The following is a 21237-nucleotide window of genomic DNA, read 5'->3' as shown; positions in this document are numbered from 1 at the left end:
ATTAAGGGCAAGTTGCTGTTATGGAAAAGGGATGATTGAATGGTAGAAGACAGAGTGGTTATCAGTGGGCATTGCTCTTCTTGGCCTAACGTTGTTAGTGGAGTTCCCCAGGTTGACTGCTAGCATATTTTTTAGTGATATTGATGAAGGCGTAGCAGCCTTAATATCCAAGTTTGCCGATAATACTAAGGCCAACACAGTAGCTAATCTCAATAATCAGCATTGTAGCAAGATCTAGACAAATTAGGCAGATGAGCTGAGAAGTAGCAATTGAAGTTTAATATTGGCAAATACAGTGTTGTAGTTCATATGGAAAGCAGCAATTCCATATTAATGTATTAACTCTGTAGGACTGCTCTCAGGGTAGTGAAAATGAGAAAGATCCTGAAGGGGAGTGAATTGTGCAGTCAGACATTTAGTTCTTTCTCTGGACGGTGCAGGCAGACAGTTAGGAGGCAGCTCTAGTGTGTTAATGATACAGAGAATTTTACGATTAGGGAAAATGAGGTGATTATATTCATTGAATAAGGCAATGTTTAGGATACATTCTGAGTACTGCATGCGGGTGTAAAAGCATCATTTTAGGAAGATCGTGAATGTATTGGAACAGGTGCACTGAAGAGCAACGAGAATGGTGAGCCGAGAAAAGTGTGCTCTTACCGGGAAAGGCTTCAGACGCTTAATCTCTAGTGGCAGTAATTTTGTAAATTGCTGCGTCTAAGATTAGGGGAGAAGCGGGCTGATTGAGAGGTTTAAGGCCTTTAACGGATTTAGCGAGCTCAGTGCATTGGAATCTTTCCTCTTGCTCAGACTACGCACATGATGGGGGGCATAAATTCAAATTGCGATAGGATGGTTGCAGGTCAGGTCGGATGTGCGGAAATTTGCCTTCAGCAAGGCGGCGGTTGATTGTTTAAGTAAACTTCTATCATGTATTTTAGAGATTGTAGCTTGAATAAATTCAGGGAAGAACTACATTAACTGTTAGAGGGAATGGGCAGGTGAAATAGGAAGTGTTGACATTTTTATGGTGGTGTTGTATAAGTTTGCTTTTAGAGGTTTTCTCTCTAGTTATCATTTATCAGGGTTTCTCTCTAGTTATCATCTTACTCAACTCGTTTACTACCGTAGGTAGTAAAGGAGTTGAAATAATATTTATTTCAGCTCTTATTACTCGTTTAGAATCTTCGTTTCTAGCCTCTAACACATAATACGTATTACATCTGGTACCCTCTTATCTCAATAACATTCCTTATAGGTCACCCATTCTGCTTTAATTAATATCTTAGACACCCTAGTTATCACCTTAGTCATCCTTCTTTACTCATGAGGTTTATCTATTAAAAAGATTTATTTCTCTTTGCAGCACGTATGATATGTTACCATGGTTGGCACTTGGCCTAATTTAATGAAATAGATTAACCTATCCTTACAGTGCTACCCTTATAAATATAATTTCTTTGCTACTTCCTTTATATTATTACTTTCCCTTTACTACTCCTGAACCACCCTTACATTTATTCATATCATTAACAACAGGAATGTTCCTTTCTTTTCCAAGGACTATCACTCAATAGCTTACATAGCTATGTTATGAGTCCTTGAGTTCAGAAATCAATAAAGAAACAAGGAACAGACTTACATTCCGATATCTCCGCTACTTCCAATTTTCTTGAGTTCAGGCTTCCTACGTGGCTGACAGGCTTACTCCATTTCTGGGCTCTAGTTTTCCTTCGAGGCTGATATGCGTTCACTGCTGGTGGCAGTCCGGTTTTCTTTCGAGGCTGACAGGTTTGGGTTGACGGCTGGGGAACTCTTGACCTGTGGACATGTGTATATGTAAGAGCGACACCTAAAATGTTTGTTCAACTCCGCCTCTTATCTCTGTGAAGAACAACAAACGGGCCAGATATGTGTGTGACGTAGGTTTGTGTGTATTATGTGTGTGTTCTGTTGTTCGTTCTGGCCGCTTGGCTACCCAGAAGCATCAGTCACCTGGACAAATGATTCTGTTTACTCGTCCACACCACGGGAAAGTGGGCTAGTCCCAGTAAAACACGTACCGTCTCTAAAGAGACTTTGACCCACCTGGTGTTGTCAGCAGGTGGGCCAGGAATCTCTTGGGGCCCGTTCCAGAGGGACGAGAGGAGAAAAAAAAAAAAAAAAAAGAAAAACTACCGTTGGCGCAGGTTGTAAAATAAAAAAAAATAAATAATAAATAAAAAAATAATAATCATAATAAAAAAGCTAGTGGTGCGTGCAGGTAATATATAATAATAAAGGTAATACATTGTAATATATTATAATAATAAAGTAATATATTTATGTATGAAAAATAAAAATAAAATAAAAATTGATAGTATGGCAAATTTAGCAAAAAAAAAACGATAATAATTATATTAATAATAAAATAAAAATAATAAAAAAAAATAAAAAAAAAATAAATAAAAAATAAAAAATAATAATAAAAAATAAAAATTTGAATTTAGTCTCCCCTTCACAGGTGTCAAATCTAGGCTGTGGAATTGTTTGTCTGGTTCTGGTCGGCATTGGCATACAAAGTGTTTCGCCCGATAAAAATTCCAGATGCAAAGGCCTGCAGAGAGGAAAGATTTTCTGGATTAGTTAATCCACATAGGTTGGGGAGAAGTTCAGAATGTCTCTCCGAAGTTGATCTCTGAGATCCTCGTACAAGTCACAGTGAAAAAGAAGGTGGTACCAGTTTTCCTTGCCTCCACAAAAGCATAGGTCGGTAGCGAGAAGCCCCAGTTGGTACAGCTTTTCATTCAGGGGGCCGTGGCCGGTCACAAAGAAGGACGTTTCAGGGCTCAGAGAACCAGGATCTTGCGGTTTGGGTCATCGCAAACTTAACCTCGGGGAGGACTCTTTTGGTTACTGTGCCTTGTGGTGACATATTCCACCTGGTTTTCCAGATGTTCACCAGTTCACTGTAACATCTTGATTTTTCACACTTATCAACTGCAGTGAGATTAAGCTCAATATCCAGAATACAGGTTGGTATTTTTTTTTTGATTCTGAAGCAGAGCCACGGAAGATTGTAAACAAATCAAGCGGGAGATTTCCAGCAATTACCTGAATAGCTACCGTGGAGACAGTCCTGCAGATACTGTGGGTGGCCAGGACCATTCCTCTTTGAATGAGTTCAGTTTGTTTCTCATTTTTATAATAAATGCATGGTGGAACCACACACCGGCAGCTTAAGTTACAATGGGTAGGAATACTGCTTTGTAGTATTCCTACCCATTGTAACTTGGTAGTGCAATAGGCCTGAAGGACCGTGGTTCAGTTCAAGGCTTATTTGGTTTTTTAATGAGCAGCAGCAATGGAGCCTCTTTCCAACACTTAGGGAACTGGCTGTCTTGTAGACACTTGTTAAACAGCAGCAAACGGTGTGATGGTCTTAATTTGTAGAACCTGAGGATGACGACATATTCAATAAGGTCCATGCCCGGACATTTCCTGGGATTGATTTTTTTCAGTATTGCATCCAGCTCCAGCACGGTAAAGGGGTCAGCTAAGGACTGAGAACAGCAATTAGCATTTTTTGCTCGAAGATCAGCATGTTCGGGAAGGTCTTCCAAGGGGTCATCAATTTGGAAAAGATTGTACAGAATGAGATTGTCCGAGTCGTGCCAATTAATTGATTCATTCGTTCCTACGACCACAGACCCTTAGATGTCTGAGGTGAAAGTCTTCCCCCTTGTAATTTTGTAGAAAAGTCCCCAGGGATTTGCATTGCCAGAGTCCTTAACAAAGTTGGTCCACGTTTCTTTTTTCCTGTTTGCTATTGCTTTTGTGTACTGATTATTTTTAGTGATGTAGTCATTATAGAGTCAGGCAACATCTGGAGGAGGCCATCCACGATGCCGCTGGTTCTGTTTACGGGCGTGATGGACATCTTTACGAAGTTTACTGAGTTCCACTGTCCACCAAGAGCAGATCCTGGGAGTGAATGTCTCCTCGGCTGATATGTATGAGGCTTTAGTTATGGATTGCTGAACGAGATCACATAGTTCTGTGGCCAAAGCAGTGTCAAGGTGGTCTAGCATGGAAAGTGGGAAATCATGCTCAATTGATCCATCGAAGGCTGCCCAGTCAATTGATTTTGTGGAGAAAAGGACAAATTCAGGAATTCTGGAATGACAGGGACGGATGGAACTGAAAGGAGCAACATGAAATAGGATGACCCTATGATCACTCAGTGTCCGCTCAGGGACAGTGGTCCAGTCAGTGATCTGGGACCTCAGGTCACTGGTGGTGATAGTAATATCTATGTTAGATTGTACAGTAGAACTGCAGTATGTGGAGAGTTGTTTGGGTTGATTGTGGACTGCCAGATTGCGGGTGAGAATGAGGTCCTCCAAGAGAAGCCCATGAAGATCTGAGGAAGAGCTGTAGCAGAATTTGGATTTTGCATTGACATCCGAGGTTATAAGTATTGATTTAGAAACCAAAAAGTCCAAAGCAAACTCAAGGTAGTTGAGATATTCTTCTATGTCCTTGGAAGGTGGACAGTAGAGTGAAATTATATAAAACATAGATGAGGCATGGGTAATTTGAACACAGGTTGCATAATTATTGCAAAGGCCGTTGATTACTAGGACATCCAACTGGCTGTTGAGGATCACAATACAGGTCTTTGGGTCATCGAGGGTAGGCTAAATTTCCCGAGTGTGGATGGAGAATCCCGTGACTTTAAATGAGTTACCAAATTTCATCTTGGAGGCATAGGGTACTTGGATTGATATTATATCAATAGAGTGCTCCTCCGCTGCACGTTGGATCTCATCAGCGGCAGTGCGGGATTTGCATGACTTTAAGTTTGACACTATGGCTATTGCTGGTGAGATTGTGGATTTGTGGATTGGAAGGAGGAGGAACTGCCCTGTAGAGCTAGTGGCTGTGGTTGAAGAGTTTGGGGGTTATTCGTTGGCGATCCTTAGTCTTACTTGTTCTAATGCTTGCTGGTATTCAGGACAGGCTACATCCCGCACCGATTGCCCAAATTCACGACGTCTTCTCTTGCAGTTCACGCAGCTAGGATTCTCATCCTTGATTGGACATTCTGCATGGACATGGCCACTACTGACACAGGTGTCCACACGTAGGGCATGAGTGCGTACAGTGAGGGGATGTATGTCCATATCCAAGACACAAAAAGCGTTTAGTCACCACGATGAATGGGCAGAACTTGTGAGAACTACACCCAAGAAAGATCCTGTCAAATGACATGATTATTCTGAAGGTGATAGTGTGATGTGGTGCGCTGCACAACTGGAATTAGCTTTGTTTGTGAATCTGAGGTTGGTATCCTCTTTTATTTCTTCAAGGGTGACGCATGGTCAGCAAGATTTTTGTAGAACAAGTACTCAAGGATCTCATCTTTGTTAACACTTGTGGGAAGATCATACACCAGTATAGATGGTTTGGTGCGCTTGGAGGGGGGGGGATTCACAGTGATTCCAGCAGAGTGAAATGGGCTGGCAGCTGCGATGTTGTCCAGATCCTCCTTGGTTGTTGTTTCAAGAAGAACACCCCGGTTCCTAATTGATCTCAATTGCTTGATCTTAACTGTCTTTAAGTCGTTCTTTAGCTTATTCTGTACTATATCTCTCACCTCTCCACTAGACTTCAGTTCTGACTGTTCAGATGCACGGATCAGGAGAATATGCTGAGGTTTTTGGGTGTATGCTTTGGCTAGCTGTGGGAGGTGGGACAGTCTTTGAGATGGTGTAGCAGATGCCGTCTTGGCTGCGAGGCATAGGATCTGAGTGGTAGTTCTTTATTCTGTGAGGGGCTTCCAGTGCAGGATGAGTTGCGGTTGGAGGGAGCTTGGATAAGATAACATAACAAGCACTCTTTCAAGGATGCTTGTCTGGGACCTGAGCTGTTCATTAACTGCCCGCAATTTTTCATTATCAATCAGGAGTGCTGTGGAGATAGTCTTCGTTTGGCCCACAGCTCCTGCACAGTATTTGCTGCCGACCTAGTAAATCTGTTATTGTCGTGGTTTAGGCATGCCAGTAGATATTTATGCAGGTAGATATTACTTGATGAAGGGAAGAGGAGTCAGCAGAAGCAGCGACAACAGGGGCAGAGGTTCGAGGATGGGAGCCCTGATGCAACAGTACGCTCAAGGTCAGAGAGTGACAGAGTAGTTTTTGAAACTGATGTGCGTGATGGAGCTGAGGGAGCCAGATTCGAAGAAGCAGAGGAAGAGGCTGCAGGATGAGCTGGACTAGGAGAAACATGGGCAGCTAGTTGGACGGATGAAGGTAGAACTGGTTGTCCAGAAGGGGGAGCAGGAGAAGGGTGGGCAAGCGATTCCAAGATGGCAGCAGCAACTGGAGTAGAGATGCTTAAGTCAAGTTTAGCGGCAATTGATCGTTCAGAATCAACAGAGGATGATCTGCCATTATCATCAACTGGGGAAGGATTATTAGTGGAGCAAAGTGGACGGACCCTGGATCTCCTTTTACTCTTCTTTTTCCGAGATCGGCTGTTTGCCTTAAGGGGGAGGACGTTAGTTGGATCCGAGTCCTCACCAGCGGCGGAGCTAGATTCCTCGCGGGAACTCATGTCGGATACGCGTTGTCTGTGGTTCTGGATGTATCAATGTGCTGAGAACGGTCTACTGATATAATAGGCAATCTCCTGAAACGGGTCTACTGAAGAAAATCACAATCGACCAAAAATTGTAATTCCAACTATTGCCACCAGGGAGCAAGACAGGCAGGGGAAGAATTTGCAGAGGATGTTCGACAGTGGCACATGACACATGGTGACGTCATAGTCAATTAACAGGATACGAAAATCACAATATCAACTTCAGCAGAATATATAGCTATAAGGACCACGTGATCAAGAATTAAATTTACATATCAAAAAAATCATTAATAAATACTGTGCCGTCATAAACAATGATTAATAACCAGAGTAATAATAATAAAGAATGTTGATTTAGAAATGCAATTAATCGTTGGGAGCAGCTGTGTCCACCTTACAAAGGAAAAGGCCAATAGGGGAGTGGCAACGTGTACCACGTAACCTGACATAGTAACCGAAGGCATTTCAGCAGGTCGGAGAAGAAGCAGAGATAGCAAAACTATCAGAATTTAACTTCTTTTAAAATAAAATAATGCAGGCTATAAACACTAAATTCAACTATAATTGTAGGGAGACAATTAAGATAACAAATCGAAAACCAATAGACAATAATCAACAATTAGACTTATATGGCGTATCCATTGTGAACGTTCGTTAGTAGAGCAAGACAAAGCATAAATTAAAAACGCTCAGAAATCCGCGACGCCTTAGACGTTTGCCGTAAAAATGACATGGATAGACTCACCATCACAAATAGAAACCTGTAGATCCAAGTGAAATCCAAAATAATCCATTGGTACAATATTAATAAGCACAATTTGAAGAGACCAAATTTAGTCAACCGACACACGCGGTCCCTCTACTGGCAACCGCACTCTTGACATGTGTTTGTGTAAAGGGCGGCACTCTTGACATGAGGCACCTTCTTGTATAGACGATATATTCACAGGTGTACATAACTGGCTCATTCACTCTACAAGGGCCTACATTACCAAATTCGGTTACCTCCACTTCAACCCGCACTCACGACCTCCCCTTTGACCACACCATACAGAAGTCAGACACAGAATGCTCCCTCTCTCAATTTTTTTCTTCCCGTACTTCACTCTTCCCTTCAAGATTGGCACGCTTCCCCCAAGGACTCCAACCAATCTTCTTTTTCCGTATAAATTTCCGTTCATTCCTATTTGCTAACACAATTTCCAAGCTTTCTCCCCAGCGCACAAAGCAACCCTTTTCTAGAATTTTCTTATTTTTTTCTCACAAGCGGCATGAACCTTTCATGTCCCCAGGCAACCTCCAAAAACACTCATTTTCGTTTCACACCTTTCTCTCCAAAAGTATCCCAAAACTCATATATCAGCCAGCCAGACGCCGGTTTATTTTGACGCGAACTCTGGACGTCCCCTCATTTCCTGTTTTGGTTCTAACGGTGTCATAGATCAAAGGGGGCGCTTCGTATAATCCCGTTTCACGTCCTATTGTTCTTTATTAAGCAACCCTTTCATGCCTGTTCTCAAATGGCATCCTTTTACCTAGTCTTGCTGTCCCTGTTTGCTCTCTCGTATTATTTCAATTAGTTGTTTACCCCTTTGCTACTATTCTTAATTCTCACGCTTAAAACTGTCCTTTACTAAATCTAGCGTTCTTCAAACTTTAACCTTACCTTTAGCAAAAATAAACAAATAGTCTTATTTAACTTTGTAAGATTTATATCTTACAGTATCATAAATTCAAATTTTCATCATTCTAGATTCTCTAAAGAAGAAACATAAAACCGAAACGAACCTTTTTTATTTTCATTGCAGTTTTAACAGAAGACCAGCTTATAGAGCATCTGCATTGCCTGAATGAAAGGTTCTACAATGTAAATATGCTTCTTTATTATTTTTCTTCTTTATCTTTATTTACAATTATTTACTTAAAATATAATGTTATAATGCCTATTTTTGTTTGTATTAATCTTGCCTGAAATTTATAATGTCTGGATCGACCAACATACTTATTTCCCTGCAGCACTGTGGTAAAGGCTCTGAGAAGGTTCGAAAATTTTAGTATCGGATGATTTTAGCATCCATTGTAATACTTTGTCTAACTAATATCATTTGAATTCACGCATAAATGAAGGTTACTTCTACCGTCCAGCTCCAATTACTGATAACCGTTGAGATACATGTCTTATAACCCATTCAGATACGTTAACTAATTTATAAATTAAATGATAAAAATCATAAAATTTATGTGATTGTAGCTGCATGAATTCTGAAAACCGAGGAAACAAACGACAACAAAATGGAATGCCTTTTAAAATACAAATAAAAATAAAACGAACTACTCTTAATAAATAATCAATGTGGAGCCGTGACCTGTCCCATTACTTGAAGTTTGAAACACGGGAAATTTGATTGCAACAAACAACGTTGCCTGTTCTTAATAATAAACGAAGATTTATTATTATGAAACCCGCACTTCATGAATGCACCTGTTTATGCCCTGTTCAGAAACATCCTTTGAAAGGTGTGAAATCTGCTCCAGCATTACAGTAACTTTGCACACATCCACACACACATACATATCATATAACTCATCAAATGTTTGGGGAGATCGAGATGTGCGAGATCAGAAAAATAAAATTATCGTTATATTAAAGAGTTATGGTATAGTTTAGGGCTAAAGCCTCAGGTTACGTAAATAGTTTAATTAATGTACAAGTTAGTGCATTTGCATCATTTCTTTCATAGGCAACTGAATAAGTAATTATAAATTGGCATCATTAACTATATCTCGTATTGCGAATACCTTCAAAACGTGTTGCCATGATATTGCACTGCCTCGAATAAGTACAGTTTCACCATAGGGGATGCAATTGTTACTTATTCTCAGCCGATACCATCACCCATACGGCAACATTACGTAGCTTATTGCAACTCGTTATAACGAGTTGCAATAAGTCACAAAGAGTTGCCATGATATTGGCAACTCGTTATGAAGGTATTCACAATAAGAGATATACTTAAAGATGCTAATTTATAACTACTTATGTAGTTGCTATGTACAGAAATGATGCAAATACACTAACTTGTACAATAATTGAAGAATTATCCATTATGTGCTAATTTTTGAAAAAGGCTGTACTTATTTCCTCCTAAACAGTGTTATGATATATACGAGACATTCTATTACATTTATTTATTACATTTATTTTTCGTTTATATTCCTTCAGTATAGTCGATAGCTGCAAAGCATTACCTAATTCGAATATAAAATGAGAATATTCCAATGACCAATTCGAACTACAGCAAGGAATGAAGGAAGGGGAAGGGAAATATTAGATAAACGGGTCCGAAGGCGTTGGCAGATGTTTTACGCCAGTTTACGTCGTTCTACGGGGCGTTTGAAGTACCCTTTAACCGCTTCAAGAGCTCGACAACGCGCTTCAAGAGCTCGTCAAGTATACCCCAAAGAGTGCTGGAGAAGTATGCCCTCCTAAAATAATTTAGAAAAATGCCATTTAATTCAAATTAAGCGGCGCCCCTTGATGACACTTTTCTAAATATTCCCTCATTCCAGCCTTTCCTTTCTGCTTACAAGCTCACCCGAACCTTATTTCATAATCCTTCAGTTTAAATGCTGTACCGTTAGCTTTAACATTAGTATTATATATATATTTTTTTTTATGTGAACCCCAAACACGAGAGGTATTAGAACCTATAGTACGTAATACCGTGCTTGGGTTGGAGGTTGAGAAGACGAAACAAGATAATTGTTGACATTAGACGTGAACTTCTGTAGACTTTAATTTTCAGGAAATCCGTATGAAGGAAGTTTGTTCCAGAAAACGGCAGTTGAATGTATAAATGAGGAAGATGAAAATTTGGTTCTGTGGGTTTGAAGTTGGACAGTAAATGGATGTTGGCTGGTGGGGGCACGTGTTCGAACTGTTTTGAAAGAGAGAGCGGGAATTATAGAAGCCAATTCAGAAGAACAGTGCCCATGGAAGTGTATGTAGAAAAGGCATGCTGCAGAAACAGTATATCGATGAGAAAGCCAGTGGAGAGACTCTGTTAGAGATGGATCATTAATTAACCTAACTGCCCTCTTATGAATGGAATCAAGAAGCTTGAGAGAGGTTTTGGGGGCACCACCCCAGATGTGTGAACAATATTCCATGGCAGGGCGGATTTGCGATTTATACACAGTGGGGAGCTGTTTGGAAGAAAAGTAACGCCGACAGCGAAAGAGCAAACCAAGTTTTTTAGATGCAGAGGAATCAATATTTGTAATGTGCTTGTGCCAAGAGAGTTTAGAAGTAAGGGTAATCCCCAAAAGAGATACATCATTTTGCCTAGAAATCGGAGTGTCACTAAAGATAAGCATAGGAGCAGAAGAAACCTTTTTCGAGATATAAGACAAGACTGAGTTTTAGAAAGATTGAAATCAACTAAGTTGTCTTTGCCCGACTGGAGAATTACCTGAAGATCGGCATTTAAGGAATTGGTAGTAGATTTTCGAGAAGTTGAAGCTGATTGAGCAGGAAAAGGTTTCTCAAAATGGAAAGTGGAATGCAATGTGCTATCATCGGCAAAACTGTGGATAGGATTTCCAGTCAATGGAAGAAGGTCATTGATATACAAGAGGAAAAGACTGGGGGAAAGAACTGAACCTTGGGGGCACCGGCATTAGTGGAGAAGTTAGAAGACAGAGAGCCATCTACCATCACGCTAATTGAGCGATCAGAGAGAAAACTGGATAACCAATTACTAAAAACAGTTGGCAAACCATATGATGGAAGCTTGTTTAGAAGCCCTTTATGCCAAACACGATAAACAGCCTTTCAGATGTCAGGAGCAACTACCTGTGTTTCATCGAACCTTTCCATTGAATTAGTCCATAAATGGGTAACATAAGCCAGAATATCACCAGTGGATCAACACTAACGGAATCCATACTGGCGATAGTTGATCAGACAGAAGGTTTCTAGGTAGTTTAAGAGTTGGCGGTTAATTGATTTCTCCATTAATTTAGAAAGAGTAGAAGTAATTGCAATGGGACCATAATTGGATGGGAGGGATTTGTTACCCTTTTTAGGAACTGGCTGGATATGAGCAAATTTCCAAGCAGAAGGATAAACACCTTTAGAATAAGAAAGGGAAAAAGGCGGCAAAGAACAGGAGTAAGTTCAGGAGCCCAGGTTTTGAGAACAAGTGGAGAAATACCATCAGGACCTGGAGCTTTCTTAGCATCAAGATTCATCAAAATCCTTCTGATATCCTTTTGACGGAAGACCACAGGAGGCATTGATGGAGCGTGTTGGGAAAGGAGGGAGGTATTTTACCAAGATCATTAATACATGATGCGAGCTTTGGTGTAGGCAGAAAATGAAACTGAAGAATTAGAAACAAGCCAGTTACGATATGCAACATTCTTCTCTTGAACAGCCTTAGCACATTTATTGGAAAACCAATGTTTAGATAAAGGACGAGATTTTAAAGTGGAGTGTGGGATAAAGGTTTCCATTCCTGCAAGAATAATTTCACTGACACGATCTGAACAAACGTTGATATCAGAAGTTTTGAAACAGTAATCCGACCAAGGAAAAGAAGAAAAGAAGTCTCGCAGGTGATCCCATTTTGTATTCTTGTAATACCAAACAACACGAGGTTGGGATTAGCCATGAGATAAAGGTTCCATTGGAGAAGAGACAAACACCAAGTTGTGTTCTGAAGTGCCTAAAGGACCTCTCACTTCAACCGTGTACTTAGAAGGGTTGTTTGTGAGAAAAACATCAAGCGTATTGGCTGTATGATTAGGATTGTCCGGAATTCTTATAGGTAAATGAACAATCTGTGCTAAGTCATTAGTGATTGCAAAAGCCTCAGCATCTCGAACTGCTGGGTCGGTGTAACTAGAAAACGGAAGCCAGCTGGAGTTGTGAACGTTAAAATCACCAAGGAAAATTACCTCACTGTTAGGAAAGTTGGACTGGAGAAAGTCAAGTTGCAAAGAGAGGAAGTCAAAGAGCTCCAAGTGATTAGTGGAGCTGGGCGAACGGTAGAGACAACAGTTGAATTTGACACAATGAGGTAGAGAGATTTTAAACCAGAAAAGATCAAAGAGAGGAGATTCCAAATTTCCAAGTCTCTGACAGAGAATATCAGACGACCATATGCACAAGTACCACCTTTGAGACGAAAGGAATCATACAGCGAATAATTTGGGCATTTGAGATGAGCAGTAGTTGAATCAACCGATAGCTGAGATTCTGTGAGAAAAAGTACATGGGGTTTGGCAGACTGCAAGTGGAAATGGACATCATTGAGATTAGAATTGAGACCACGTATATTTGTGAAATGAATTAGGAAGTGCTTGGGAGGTTTAGAACTTTTCGCAGATAAGCTTGCTCTATTATTTTGACAATTTATGGTGTATTCAATAGTAAGAAAAAGTGGGTGGGGCATGCTGTATGAAGTAATGAAATTTTTGCATAGGGCGTACACGTGGTAAGAATATACCCAGATCCTTGGCATAACGTGGCCTCGAAAATGCTCCCCGCATACACACTACTCGGACTTCCTCCAGTCACTATTTGGCAGAGTAGAGGTAGCAAGATTATACACTAGCTGATCCAGAAACCTCCTAGAGAGTTACCAATAGTTTCGGTCCGGTGTACTAACTAGCGGCCGGCCTGCGAACACCGTTTTAGAGCTGCACCCTCGAAATGTAAGGAATATTACATTTATCACAACCTCAAAAGTCATCAATCGTACTGTATGATGGTAGAGATAGGGAAGCGTTGACCGGAACTTAGCTCTAGAGACTAAACATGGGTTCCACCACTTCAAGCCTCCAATAAGCAAAGTGGTGGTATTTCATGAGAGTCATCCACCACCTAGTACTGCCTGGTAATATAGAGGGGCGGCGTTCCTCCATGTGATGTGGACGCCACACCTGGACCCCTGCTTACGTTGATTCACACCTGGGTGGTCACCTACCATGTACTTGTGCATGAAGGTTATACCCAGGATTACTAACAGTCCCACCATCGTGAAGGTGCAAGCAGAGGATTTGGCTGTCACAGACCGTCTGGAATTCGCTGAAATTGGGTCCACTTGACTTGAGTGTCACCCGAATATCAGTTCCATCAGCGTTTTAGACTCCCCTGTAGCAAGTACAGCTTGTCTGACATATCTGAAAGAATGTCTGTGACAACCACAAGTTATTTTTTTTTTAATTTGCCTATGTGTACACGCATGATGTTAAGACGGGAAGGATTATTCTGTCTATTTAACAAAAATAAACGACTTTACTTATTTTGAGTAGATTTTTACAAATCACTTGCATCAACCTTTATTCAAAAGGAACTCACAAATGTAAGGATTTACCGTATCAGAGTGTGAAAGTTGAAAACGAATTGAAAAGTGTTGATAATTCGAGATTTTACGAACGAAAATTGATAGAGTTTTGGATTCATTAAATTGCTTTGAAAAGACAGAAATTCGAAGCTCATGGATCTCTCCGTATCGTAATTTATTAAACAATTGAGCTGTATGCCACAATGTTTTATAATATTATATTATTTAAATAAACTAGATGAAACTAGGAATACTTTTTTAAGAGTTTATAATTCTATATCTATATAATATCGGTGCAGATACACCACAGACAACTCTTAAAGAAAAACTACAATCGTATTGTGGAAAGCATCATTTCATCTGTATCTCGTATTGGGCTCATCCTTCACAGTGAGTTACCAAGCATTGCACTACCTCGAATAAGTAGCGCTTCACTACAATAGTCTTCTCTATTTGTGAAGCGTTACTTATTAGAGGGAGTGCAATGCTTGGTAACTCGTTGTGAAAGATGAGCACAATATGAGATACAGATGAAATTATGCCTTTCCCACTACTACCCTAGTTTTTCTTTATGCGTTTTAAGAGTTTTATTCTGTGGTGTAACTACACCGATATTATATTATATTATATTAACATATGTAACAAATTATAATGTAATATTGATATATTCTTACAGATAGTAGATATGAAACTTGATTGTGTGAAAGCTGTCGGAGAAGATTGCAGCCAGGGCTACAAATCTGTTGTGAAATTCATCTGCACAGATGTTTGGAATGACACTGACTGTAACTGTAACCATAACGCTAGTGAGGTAAACTCAAACATGTTTCTGGAGTTTATTATAGATGTCATACAAATGTTCTCATGCAAATATTTTTAATGATAATCCAGCGAGGAATAAAGCAGTTTAAATGATACTTTTCATAACCTTTTTATTAATAAAATAAAAACATTGTTCGATTATTGTTCACGAATTTTATTAATATCTGAAAATTAAAACGCTTTTATCGCCTGCCGATGACTCCTAAATGTAAAACACGTTAAATGTTCTAGCGGAAGGATACACTATATGCCTGATACAGAATTAATTATTTTTTTTTTCATTAAAAATAGAGTAATTATAGAAATAAATGAAAAAAATGTAAGAATTGATCCTAGTCTCCCTTACTGTGCGGTGAATTCAAACATCAATCATTTATCCATCATGTATCGTTTTTTAAATGACTGTGCCAATTTTTAACTTTTTTAAACAGACCGTATAAGTCCTCGTTGCCTTTTTGGTTTACTGTCCTATTTTTTTTTTTTTTTTTTTTTTTATAAAAACTCCAAACATGAAAGGTATCAAAACCTATAGTACTTAGTACCGTGCATGGGTTGAAGGAGAAGTATGGGGAGTGGGGGATGACGGAAACTTTGCTCTAGAGACTAAACCTGGATTTCACCACTTCAAGCCTCGAATAAGCAAAGTGGTGGTATTTCACCGGTTGATGAAAGTCATCTAACACCTATATTTTCAGTGCCATTTATTTGCAGTCATCAACATGAGTCGTCCTCTAATGTAGTATCAAAAAGGTGCATAAACAGGTTTTCCATTTTTTAATATTTATGTGAAGTAAAGAGAAGCAGAAAGCATCACAGAAGTGTTATTTCAAGACATCTAGAAAAGAATAGTTTACAGGGAGCAGAGTGGTAGAATAGTGTGGACAGTTATTTCACTACGTCGTGGGTTCAGTTGGTTTACTACGAAGAATTTTGGTGGAAAGCAACAAACACTTATTTACAGTCAGTGGACAGCTTATTTCGTACATCTCTCTCTCTCTTGCGAGGACGGATTGGATTTTTGGTTTAATTTCCAAACAACGAACGCCACGAGGCTTCAGTGGATCGCCTTTATACCGTGTGTTATTGTTATTCTGACTCCAGTTCGTCGGCGTGATGAAAAATTGGGGATCGGCAACGTAGACGCACTTCGCGTTGCACGATGATTAAAATCGCTGCTCTTTCCGCACAATGTGTTGTTAAGGCCTGTTTCCGATTTCCTTCAATTGTGGAGGAAGTTGTTTGAGCTTTTTTATACTACAGTCGATCGCCGGGGAACATTCCAGAGATTTAATTTTAAGTAAAAGAAGTAAATGGGACAAAGAATGTGCGCAATTTATAGAGAGATGGTTGCGTACGCGAAACTATATTTCGTCCATTCACCGTCAGTAAAAAAAAAAAAGAAATATATATATATATATATATATATATATGGCCACAGAAGCCGATGCGCCACCAACTACCAAAAAGAAAAAAAAAAAGATAAATAAACAAAATAAATACTTCGTCTTAATGTTGCTAATTTCAATAAAATAATTCAAATGAATTAAATAGTAAGAATTTCACTGTTCCCATGCGAAACTCTAAGAGGATTCGACGTTTTTCCAGGGAAGTCTTTCCATTCTCCTTCACTACGTACTTCAAGTAATCGACGATCCCAATCGCTATTTCTTTTTTTTTTTTTCATTATTTGACCATCAGCATTCACGGTTTTACATACGACTACATGATCACGGCCTTCCCTTTTTAAACACATCCACTACTGTTAACTTTTGAGGCACAAACGTATGCTTGTCAAGCAATCAGAATTTGCAGATTGCCATTCGACACAAATCTCTTCGAAACTCATCTTGTTTGTGATATCTCTACATTCTGCTGGCTTTTAAACCTGTTTCTTATATTGTACACATTTAGTCCGCTTAGTTCACTACTTTGGATAGGTTGTCCGAATTCTTTTGGTGGGACAGTATATGAGTATTGAATACTAAACTGAAATAACAATAAAAATTACTTTATAATTATTTTAAAATAATTTATTCGTATAGATTCGGAAACAATGGTTGGACTGTATCCTTCAAGAATTCCAAAATGCTACTGGGTCATCTTTTATTTCAAAAATAGAAGAATACATCAAAGCAAATGCGGTAAGCTAGGCTTCCTTATGCCATCAACGAAATAATTTTCACAATTACGCCTGCACTATTATTATACATTCGACGGAAATGTACACTGAGTGCCACTTTATTAAGTATACGTACTCTTTCATGAAATGGAGTTCATCTTCAGCAAAGACATCACTTGTTCATAGCATGCGATATAAAGCAGGTGTTGAGGTACACAGTGATACTGCACGTGCATGGAATGCATTGCGAGAATAGGCAAGTCGAAACATTTAAGTGCCTTTAAACGTGGCGTGGTAGTCGGCATGACATGCGCCGATATGAGTATTTCAGAAACGGATGAGGTTTCGACGTAAGACTATGCGTTGCGGGTAGCGAGATTGTTCCAATCGCCAAACAACATCCGGCCAAAGTCGATACAGTGGTCGGAAACAGCTCGTTGATGCAAGAGACAAAATGATGCTGACAGGCTTGTGCAGGGCAACAGGAATGCTACAGTCAGTCAGTCAAATAGCAACCTAGTACAACTGTAGTAACCAAAGAGGCATTTCAGAATGCAGAACGCATCGTACCTTGTCACAGATGAGGGTATCGTAGCTTCGACCGAACTAGGGTTTCACTTCTGTCAAATAAATAAATAAATAAGACGGCATACAGCCGGTTCAAGAATAGTAACGTTGGACAGAGGAGGATTCGAAAAATGTTGCCTGATCTGATGAATCCTAGTTCTTAGTGTTTCTCGCTGACGGGAGGACCAGAACATAACGAAAAGAGCTCGGGGCCCATCCTGTCAGCTGTCAAGAATGAACGCAGATGGTGGTGGGGCAATGCTGTGCGGAGAGTTTTAGTGATACAAATTTGTCCTCCTTTATATTAGTGGAGCAACATTTGGATGCCACAGGTTATCTGGAAATTATTTCCGACCAGATGCATGAGTATTCCTTTATAATTGAGGTATATCGATCTGCGAATGGGTTTTACAACAAGATAATACACCACAAGGCATTAATTTTACTAAACTGGTTCCACGAATAAGAAAGTGAATTCATCACATTGCCGTAGCCTTAAGTCATCCGATCTCAATTCAATTGAGCACTTGTGGTATGAAGTAGAAGTTGCTCTTTGTAGTACAGATCTGCAACCATTAAATCTGTGACAACTGCGGGGAGACATTGAGCCAGTATTCTTGTGGCATTCTTTCGTCATCTCGTTGTGTCTAACCCACAAAAAATCCAGATTCTTCTGAGCTCTACAGAGGGACCTATTTCCAATTAGGTAGGTTTTCCTAATAAAGTGGCTAATAAAGTACACTCAGTGGATATTCTCTTTCACATGAATGTATTATGAATTTTACTATATAATTTGAAGTTTTTTGTAAATATTACTAATTTACGTAATTTAAAAGTATGTGTATGTATTGTATATGTCCAGCTATACAGGGTGTCTCAAAAATACACGGAATAACTTCAGGAATGAGTTCCTCATATGTAGACAATAAAAAAATTTATATCAACATAGTTCCGGAAATACTTGGTTCCGAGTTTTGAAGGTCTGTCTATGACACTTAACTGTTCACATCACCTTATAGTAATCGTTAAAAATGTCCACGTTCTGCCTGAATACAGGCCTCACATCGAAGTCTGATGGACTCACGAAGACGATGCCAAATTCCTGGCATGTTTCGTATTGTCTCACAACCTGCCACAATTCGATTGCGGAGAGTTTCGACATCAGCTATCGGAGTCGAATACACCAATCACTTTAAATGGCCCCACAAGAAGAAATGTAGTGGGTTTAAATCAGCTGAGCGTGGAGGCCAGGAGTTGGTCCACACCTCTACTTCAGGAGTCGTAGATTTTGGTCGTCCTCTATCGGCAGCACGAGATTTAAAGGTCCCATATTCACAAAAGCGGAGATTGATAGTTTCAAACGTTTTTCTGTCTGCACATCTTCGTTCTGGGAATCTTTCGTGGTACGAAGGACCAGCCTCCAGGGTATTTACGTCCGCCAAACTGTACATAAATTGCATATCCGCTTGTTCCTGATTTGAGTACATGGCCGGAATGGAAAACCATCAAATTCTGTCAGTACCTTGTGATGAAGGAAATCACTTGCAGGATATAAGACATTCTGGTTAATAACTTTTGAACTAAGCATTTCCGGAACTATGTTCATATAAAATATTTTTATTGTCTACATATGAGGAATTCATTCCTGAAGTTATGCCGTGTATTTTTGAGACACCCTGTATATAATAGAGAGAGAGAGAGAGAGAGAGAGAGAGAGAGAGAGAGAGAGAGAGAGAGAGGGGGGGGGGGGGAGAGAAATTTGATCCTTCATGATCACAAGAGCATTGTTTCTGTTGGAAGAAACAAATGATTATTATAAAGCGAAAAGTAATTAACCCATTTTGGCCGTAATACAAATTTCAATGTGTCGTTTCATTTTCAAAAATATTTCTTCTAAGAGAATTAGCAGAAGACTAGCGGTATTTTGCTCCTTGCTGTCTTTAAGATAACAGTAAGCTCCACAAAAGAATGGATTGCCTTGGGCTTGTCTTAATTATGTGCTCCAACTAAGGATTATCAAGTTACTGAGTAATAGAAAACAGATAAACATTGTGCTCAGCTGTTAATTTTCTCAGAGGCGTGTTCTTATTATGGAACAGCCCTCTGATAGGACAGTGTAGGAGCAATATCTTATAGTTTGTTCATTTAGAATTTAATTTTGTCATATAGTTTCATTATATTTTATAGGTTAGTTGTAACTCCAAATTTTGATCTTTTATTTTATTTTACAGGAATGTGGACTTAATTTCACTCCTCTTCTGTGTGCATTAGAATGACCTTAAACATTTTATAGTTGCTTAACTGTCTAATGGCTCTTGATCAGAAAAGAAAAAAGTCTTCACATTTTATTAATTTTAATAAAATTAATAATATATGATATATGCTATAATATATATCATATATGATTTTATAATAATATAATAATAATACGAATGATATGTTTTTAATAATGTAATGAAAATTGGATGAATAAATAATTTTTTTTGTTTTAACATTGCTTATTTGTGCGAGTGTTTGTTTGGTTTTGGACATTCATATGAATAAATTATTTCTTTATTTATTTTGAAAAACTCATATCGAAAAATGAAATGGATTTTTCAAGTGAACAGAGTTATTTAGTTTGATGGAGGCTGTGGAGTCCTCTCGAAACTTTTTTTAAATCTAGCAAAGAGAAATGATACAATGGTTTTACTTGGCAGAAGTTTCTCAGGTGTGATGATTCAAAGCAGCTCAGAACTCAGTGAACATTACAGTAATTTCGATATGCCACATTGTTATTGGGAGAGAGCTAAATTTCAATCCCGTCAGAGATTGGAAAATTCTCAAAATCCTCTGATTAGGCAATCATAGATGTCAGATGTGGGAAATAGAATTTACCTTCCTGACTTTTTCTGGGTTTTCTTCCCCCACAATATGAAAATTATCCCGCAACAAATATTTCTGCAGGAATAACAATCGGTGAGAAATAGAGTAGCAAAACAAAACAAATAAAAAAACAAAAAAAAAAAAAAAAAAAAAAAAACTCAATTATAGAGGTTTTTTTTTTCGTACAAGGCTCTATTGGAGTGCTCAATTATTGAGCATTACAATAGAGCCTTGTACTTATGCAGTCATTCTAGGCAGGCCAACAGTTACACTACTTCTAGAAAACCCCATGGATATAGACAAGTGACAGAGAAGAAAAATGCATGGGATACATATAAATTTACATGTGACCCAGAAGCCCTAAGATAGATATAAGCTGGTCTATAACCAAGTTACAAAGGAGGTTTGCAGGCGAAGGCAGATTACGAGAAATCTTTGGCAAGTGATGCAAAGAAAACAGAAAAGAGTTCTTTACTTATGTAAACGGAAGTGCTGTGGCTCAGAGGAGAACTGAGGGGGGGGGGGGGGGGGGCAGTTGCCATCTGAATCACAGCCTTATAAAATGCACCGCTTGCATGATGTTTGTGGAGCATTCAGGTACGGGACATAATATTGCCATGGGGGATGTCTTTGTGTGTGCGCGATGCAAGGAGTGTATCGAAATCAGGCAAAAACTCAGCGTTCTTATGGGCCTATATGAGAGCTTGCAGGACAGGGTGGATGCCCTCGAAGGAACTAAATTGAGGGCCCATCAAGCTCTCAGCTGCCCACATCAACGCCAGAGCTTGCACTTGGTCGTCGCGCAACACAGCGGCAACCCCCAAGGCAGAATGCGCTGGTCCAAAAGGAACTAGTAGTTGTTGGTGACTCTATTGTCAGGGAAAC

At 39.3% G+C, this 21237-nt stretch overlaps 1 protein-coding gene across 1 annotated transcript in view; it reads left to right on the top strand.

The window, feature by feature from the left end:
• The window catches only part of LOC150089804 (uncharacterized), a 30508-nt gene extending 10680 nt beyond the window's left edge, over nucleotides 1-19828 (top strand). The window contains exons 3-6 of the mRNA XM_090368825.1: nucleotides 8436-8494; nucleotides 14656-14790; nucleotides 16844-16942; nucleotides 19719-19828. Coding sequence (XP_090224951.1) covers nucleotides 8436-8494; nucleotides 14656-14790; nucleotides 16844-16942; nucleotides 19719-19763 — 338 coding nt within the window. The 3' untranslated portion in view covers nucleotides 19764-19828. The remainder of the gene's footprint in view (nucleotides 1-8435; nucleotides 8495-14655; nucleotides 14791-16843; nucleotides 16943-19718) is intronic.
• Nucleotides 19829-21237: the final 1409 nt, after the last annotated feature.

This window comes from Mastigoproctus giganteus, chromosome 2, assembly GCF_048544385.1.
Source record: "Mastigoproctus giganteus isolate SK-2022 chromosome 2, ASM4854438v1, whole genome shotgun sequence".
Taxonomy (NCBI): Eukaryota; Metazoa; Arthropoda; class Arachnida; order Uropygi; family Thelyphonidae; genus Mastigoproctus; species Mastigoproctus giganteus.
The sequence above is the reverse complement of the archived record's forward strand: the minus strand, read 5'-3'. Positions and strand labels throughout refer to the sequence as shown.